This window comes from Galeopterus variegatus, unplaced genomic scaffold, assembly GCF_000696425.1.
Source record: "Galeopterus variegatus unplaced genomic scaffold, G_variegatus-3.0.2 Scaffold15289, whole genome shotgun sequence".
Lineage (NCBI taxonomy): Eukaryota > Metazoa > Chordata > Mammalia > Dermoptera > Cynocephalidae > Galeopterus > Galeopterus variegatus.
The window spans coordinates 17,867-24,508 of NW_007741400.1; the positions used below are offsets into that span (position 1 = coordinate 17,867).

The 6,642-nt window shown below is 55.3% G+C and overlaps 1 protein-coding gene across 4 annotated transcripts; it reads left to right on the forward strand.

The window, feature by feature from the left end:
• The first annotated feature begins 2,232 nt into the window (after positions 1–2,232).
• FIBP (fibroblast growth factor (acidic) intracellular binding protein) lies at positions 2,233–6,535 on the forward strand. Of its 4 annotated transcripts, none has more exons than XM_008563875.1 (10): positions 2,233–2,433; positions 2,629–2,827; positions 3,029–3,155; positions 4,077–4,177; positions 4,836–4,990; positions 5,319–5,427; positions 5,506–5,569; positions 5,847–5,933; positions 6,021–6,118; positions 6,409–6,535. In XM_008563875.1, exons 1-10 carry the CDS (start codon positions 2,349–2,351, stop codon positions 6,476–6,478), a joined length of 1,095 nt encoding a protein of 364 aa, XP_008562097.1. In that variant the 5' UTR covers positions 2,233–2,348; the 3' UTR covers positions 6,479–6,535. The 4 variants fall into 4 exon arrangements, with proteins under 4 accessions (XP_008562097.1, XP_008562098.1, XP_008562095.1 ...); XM_008563876.1 differs by having other exon boundaries at positions 4,836–4,969; XM_008563873.1 differs by having other exon boundaries at positions 2,302–2,433; positions 2,629–3,155.
• Positions 6,536–6,642: the final 107 nt, after the last annotated feature.

Here is a 6,642-nt window from a genome sequence, read left to right on the forward strand (position 1 = left end):
GTCGGGCCCGGCGCCGCTCAGGCTCCGGCTCCGGCTCCGGCTCCGCAGGCAGCAGGCAGTGGCCGGGGTAGCGTAGGCTGCAGCAGTCTCCTGGGGGAGTGCACGCGGCGGGGCGCGCGCCGGGGCGGGGCCTCGTGACGTAACGGAAGGACAGCCAATCCGGGGAAGCCTCCCGGGAGGGGGCGGGGCCTGAGCGCAGAGCGCGCCTTCCCCGCCCACTCCGGACCGCGGTGTCGCAGACCCTCGTGGACAAGGACCCCCTGAGTTGTCGCCCTCCGCGCCAGTCTCAACCCGAATCTAGGCTTCGTACCTCCAAGTTCCGAATCTCCTCAAGCTTGAGCCTAGACCTCCCTGCTGCTTCCGAGAACCAAAATTCGGGCGTCCGCCTATGACTCCCACTCGACCCAGACGGGACCCAGACGGATCGCTTTTCCGGTCCCTACTACCTTTGGTCGAACTCGACAGTCTCGTCGGCTGAACATTGCTTCCAGCTTCTCGGAACCCTGATCTAAACGTCCTGGCCACCCTCCCTCCCAGAGAGCGTTCTCTGCCTGGGGGGAGGGCGCGTTCAAGGGATTCGTTTGTTCAATAAACCTTTATTGTGTGCAAAGCCTATTCAGAAATAAATCTGACCAGGATCCTGATCCTGTCCTCAAAGAGGTCGCAATGTGTCAGGGGAGACAGGCTGTGTTAAACAAGAAGCCGATGGGATAGTACAGCCTGAGGGACCCCAAGAGGTTTCTCAAAACAGGTAATAACTGAGGGGCCCTGAAAGATGCATAGGACTTTGCCAAGTAGAGAGAGGGCAATTTCAGGGAGAAAGAATAGCCTGGTGAAAGACACTGGCGCCTGAAAGAGCCTAACTGCCTCAGGAAAAATGAGAGTAGCTTGATGGTTTTTGGAAGGCAGATCTGTGAAGAAAGTGGTAAGAGACCCTCAGGCAGGGAGGCTTCAAGGATAGGCAGAAACCAGATTCTTAGATTTCTTTTTTCTTTTTTATCTTTTTGCTTCTTTTGGCGGCTGGCTGGTACGTTGACTTGGGTATTATAACATCACGCTCTGACCAACTGAGGTAACCGGCCAGCCTGTGATTCTCAGCTTTCAATACTAGGCTGCAGGGCCGGCCTGTGGCTCACTCGGGAGAGTGCGGTGCTGATAACACCAAGGCCACGGGTTCGGATCCCATATAGGGATGGCCGGTTCGCTCACTGCCTGAGCGTGGTGCTGACAACACCAAGTCAAGGGTTAGGATCCCCTTACCGGTCATCTTTAAAAAAAAAAAAAAAAATACTAGGCTGCAGTTTCCAAAGGATTTTAAAGAGGGGAGTAACATTTTTAAATATGCATTTTTAAAAAGATTGTTTAGGCTGCTGTGTGTGGGATGAACCCTGGTGAGAGGGAATGTAGGCAGGGAGATTAGCAACAGTGTGTCAGTGAGCAAGGAGAGATATGCAGAAAAACTGGGCTGGGGCCGCCTTAGTGGGGGTGGAAAGGACGAAACAAGAGACAGTACTAGAAATATTCAGGAGGCAAATTAGAACTGAGCGTGGGACGAGAGGAGTCTGGGAGAAAACTCAGGTTTCTAGTATGAGAACTGGGTGGATGTTGGGCTGTCCCTGAGATAGGGACGCAGGAAAGAAACAGACTAAGGAAAGCAAGGGGTCTGCCTGGAATATGTTGAGGTTTTGAGGGGCTTATGGGAAGCTAGTGTGGAGAGACTCGGCCGATAGGCGGCCCTCCGGATGTGCACTTCCAGGCAGAGCTCTGAAGAGTAGAATAAGAGGTTATTGGCTCATGTGTAGGGTTAAAACCTTGGTGGGAGCAGGCGCCCCATGCCCAGGAGAGTGCTTATCCTCAAGATGGGCAGAGGGGCCCCCAGCAAGAGCCCTTGGAAGTCGGGCCACATACCAGATTAGGGATAGAGCCCTGTAAAACCCCTAAGTTTAGGATACAGGTCCAAGTTGCGAGGCCCCGAAGAGGGCAGAGAAGGTAGGAGATAAACCAAGAGTAAGGGGCCGAACAGGCTGCCCGGGCAGGGGAGACTGGCGGAAGGCTCTCCCGACGCCCTCCCGCGGACGGCTGGCGGGCGGAGTAGGGAGGACGAGGGGAGGAGCCTGGGATTCCCCTTCCCGGCGGGAGGAGGGGCCACCCCAGAGCCCAGGCCTCCACCTCGTTCTCGTCGCCCCGCCCCCGCCGGCTCTGTCCCGGAAGTAGTCCTTCGCCGACTCCGGGTGCCCGGAGCGGAATCTCTGCGCTCCCGGAAGTGGGCCAGCGGCGGCGCGCCCGACCCGGGCAGTGCTCGCTCCTGTGTGGGGTGCTGTGGCCGCGCCTCCGGCCTGGGCTTCGCCATGACCAGCGAGCTGGACATATTCGTGGGGAACACGACTCTTATCGACGAGGATGTGTATCGCCTCTGGCTGGATGGTTACTCGGGTCTGTGGGGGGTCGTCTGGAGGACCCGGTCGGAGAGATTGTTTTGAACGGGAGAGGGGGCGGGGCCAGGATTGGGCATCCTTTGGGAAGTGGGCAGGTGGATGAGAATAAAGAATGTATAGGGTTCGGGGCTGGAATCCCTCGAGGGCCTCTGGATTGGCGGGGCAGGGCCTGATGCTAGCGCCCGTTCCCCAGTGAGCGACGCGGTGGCCCTGCGGGTGCGCTCGGGAATCCTGGAGCAGACTGGCGCCACCGCAGCGGTGCTGCAGAGCGACACCATGGACCACTACCGCACCTTCAACATGCTCGAGCGCCTGCTGCATGCGCCGCCCAAGCTGCTGCACCAGCTCATCTTTCAGATCCCGCCCTCCCGGCAGGCGCTGCTCATCGAGAGGTGCTCACCTGGTGGGATGGTGGGGACGACAACCTGTCTGACTATATACCCATTTTGCAGGCTGAAGCTGAGGCCCGGGGAGGGGACGGGACTCACCCAGGCACTCAGAAGGTTAAAAGCAGAAAGGGTCAGACCCAGGCCCTGCCAGGCCCACTTTCCCCTTCTTTATGGAGGGTCAGTGTGGTCCTCTGCCTCCACAAGGTACTACGCCTTTGACGAGGCCTTTGTTCGGGAGGTCCTGGGCAAGAAGCTGTCCAAGGGCACCAAGAAAGACCTGGACGACATCAGTACCAAAACAAGCATCACCCTCAAGAGCTGCCGGAGACAGGTGGGCACTGCACCCACTCATACACAACATTCCATCCACAGTCCACTCCTTGGCCACTGTCCCAGCTGTGGCCTCTGGCTGTGGCAGCGGCTTCATACCCAGTCTCTTCTTGCCCTTTCTAAGCCATCCCCTACTCTATGCCAGAGTAACCTTTCAGAAGCCCAGATCTGCCCAAGGCTTTCCCTGTCTTGTAAACTTTCATTGGCTCCCTCTGACTCCTGGATGGCAGCTGTACTCCTTGGCCTTGACCTTCAGACCTCTCTAGGCTTACATTTCTCCAGCCTCAGACTTTCTTTTGCTCATATCGCTCCTATCTGGAGGGTGCTGTTCTTGGCCATATCTACCCTTTGAAATCCAAGGCAGTGGGTCAGGTATTACCTTCTCCACAAGATTTTTTGGTGGTGCCATGGAGAAGTAACTATTCTGGGCCTTTGATGCCTTTCCTCTGTGCTCCTGTGAGCTCCTCTTGTACAACTTAATATTTGCTCACTTTCAAATTCCTGGCTCTTAGCCAGGAGAGTCAGTTCCAGCTCCAGCTCCTGAGGAACTGGAGACCATGGTTAAAAATGGGGTTGAATTTAGAGATAGGAGTGAGGAAACATTTATTTGAGGCAAGATGGCAGAAGCTAATAAACATTTGTTGAATTGGTAATAGGTACTAATAGTCTGTCAAAGGAATAACATGTGTTAAGTCAACCTCTGCTGAATGGCTAGGTGGATATGTGAAAGATGGATATTCAATTAATAGTTTATTTATTTATTTATTTTTGGTGGCTGGCCTGTACAGGGATCGAACCCTGACCTTGGTGTTATCGGCACTATGCTCTAAACAGCTGAGCTAACCAGCCAGCCCCTCAATAAGTAGTTTATCGAGTGAGCACCCTCTGAGCAGTTCTCCCTCCTCCCCTAACTGCCCTGCAGTTTGACAACTTTAAGCGAGTCTTCAAGGTGGTGGAGGAAATGCGGGGCTCCCTGGTGGATAACATCCAGCAACACTTTCTTCTCTCCGACCGGTTGGCCAGGTGAGGGGCCAGCCATCTCCCACTTCTGCACACTCTTTCCCTGGACCCTGTGGCTAGTCTACCTTCCCCACTCCAACCCCTTTGACCTCCTGGCTATGCTGGGCAGATGGTTATCCCACTTCTAGTCTGTGCTTTTTTAAAAAAAAAAAAGCTGACCGGTAAGGGGATCTTATCCCTTGGCTTGGTGTTGCCAGCACCACGCTCAGCCAGTGAACCAACCGGCCATCCCTATACAGGGATCCGAACCCGTGTCCTTGGTGTTAGCAGCACCGCACTCTCCCAAGTGAGCCACAGGCTGGCCCTGGTCTGCTTTTGATCAGACTGACCTGACTTCAAATCCCAGTCCAGCCATTTTCCAGGTGGGCTGTTGTGAAGTGCCACACGTTAAGCATATGGCACAGCCCCTGGTACTTAAAAAGTGCTCAGTAAATAGTAGCTGTTTCCCTTGTGGCCCCCCACTGTATCCCGCAGGAAATCTGGGCTGAAACCTCCCTGCACAGATGCAGAGGCCCATAGAGAAGTGACTTAAGACACATCACACAGTGAGTTAGGGCAGAGAGAGGCCAAAACTGGGATGCCCAGCTGAGGTTGCAGGTGGCAGCTGCTTGCTAAGAAGGAATTTCAAGCCCTGAGAGGACCTACTCCCCTCTCCCTGCAGGGACTATGCAGCCATTGTCTTCTTTGCCAACAACCGCTTTGAGACAGGGAAGAAAAAACTGCAGTATCTAAGCTTTGGCGACTTTGCCTTCTGTGCTGAGCTCATGATCCAGAACTGGACCCTTGGAGCCGTCGGTGAGGCCCCCACTGACCCAGGTGCCTGGATGTCTCCCCACCCTCTCAGGGCCTGGTTCCCCACCAGCAGTTTTCTCCTGCAGGCCCCCAGTTCCTAGCATCCTGTCTTCAGCACCCCCCACCCCAAGGCCACCTCTGCTCATAATCTGTTTTCTCCACACACACCTTGTCTGCAAACAAAGGGGCCACTGCCTCTCTATGGCCTGGGGCATGTCACTCCACCTCTCTGTGACTCTGGTTTCCTTTTCTATTTCATGCAGTGCAATGAAGTGGGGGGTGAGGAAGGCTCAGGATATCACGGGAGGGGTTTCTATCACCTACCCCAACTCCCTTCATGGGCCTCATGCAGACTCCCATGTGGATGACATGGACATGGATTTAGACAAGGAGTTTCTCCAGGACTTGAAAGAACTCAAGGTGCTAGTGGCTGACAAGGACCTTCTGGACCTGCACAAGAGGTGACTGGGGGGGGTCCATGGGGCAGAGCCTGAAGTGGGGGCTCAGGTGGTCCTGGGGATGACCCTGTATCCCTGCAGCCTGGTGTGCACCGCCCTCCGAGGAAAGCTTGGCGTCTTCTCTGAGATGGAAACCAACTTCAAGGTCTGTGGCCCTATCCAGCCTCTGTCCCTTGGGCATCTCCAGCCTCCAGTGCACTAACCCTACCGGGCAACTCTGCTCCTGCCTGAGATTGACCGGCAGGTGGTGCTGCTGCTCCCTCTGCCCGCCTGTGAGAGGGAACCAGCTCATGAACAGTGGGCACTTGGTTAGTGAGGGAGGTGGATAGATTTGGGGAGGGGCCTGTCCCTCCCCCAGCCTCTGTGCTCAGCCCCCAGCTTCTGGGGCAGAAGACAGAACTTCCAGGATCCCTACCCCACAGAATCTGTCCCGGGGGCTGGTGAATGTGGCCGCCAAGCTAACCCACAATAAAGACGTCAGAGACTTGTTTGTGGATCTGGTCGAGAAGGTGAGCTGTCCTGCCTGCCACCTTCTGACCTCTGAGTTGGCCTGTCACTGGGCTGTACCAGTGCTAAATGTTCCCTTGGGCCCACAGTTCGTGGAACCCTGCCGCTCCGACCACTGGCCACTGAATGACGTGCGGCTCTTCCTGAATCAGTATTCGGCATCTGTCCACTCCTTGGATGGCTTCCGGTGAGAGACCCCAGTTCTCCTGTCTAGCTTGGCCTCACCCCAGGTGGCCACCTGCCACTGCCTAGCCCTCCTGCAGTCTCGGGGATCCCAATTCTGCTACCTTGGGGATGGAAGTCTCTGTGGACCAAACTCCTGGCTCCACCTCTTAGAAGCTATGTATGTAAAGTAGGGATAGTAATTAGAAGAATCATAAGAATTGTGTGGATTGAGTGGACTAAGGTATAGAAAGCACTCCGAACACTGTCTCAGACATGGTGATTATCGAATGGACATTACTGTTATCATTACAGGCACCAGGCCCTGTGGGACCGCTACATGGGCACCCTCCGTGGCTGCCTCCTGCGCCTCTATCATGATTGAGGCCCTTCTCCCATCACCCTGCTCACACTGATAATAAAGTTGCCATGAGTTTGGAGACTGATTTTTGCTCCAGGGAGAGGAGCCTGGGGGAGGGGTGCATGTGCAGGTAGGCACGTGTGTGTCTGAGTGCATGGTATACGTGTGTAAGTATGTTTGTGTGTGTC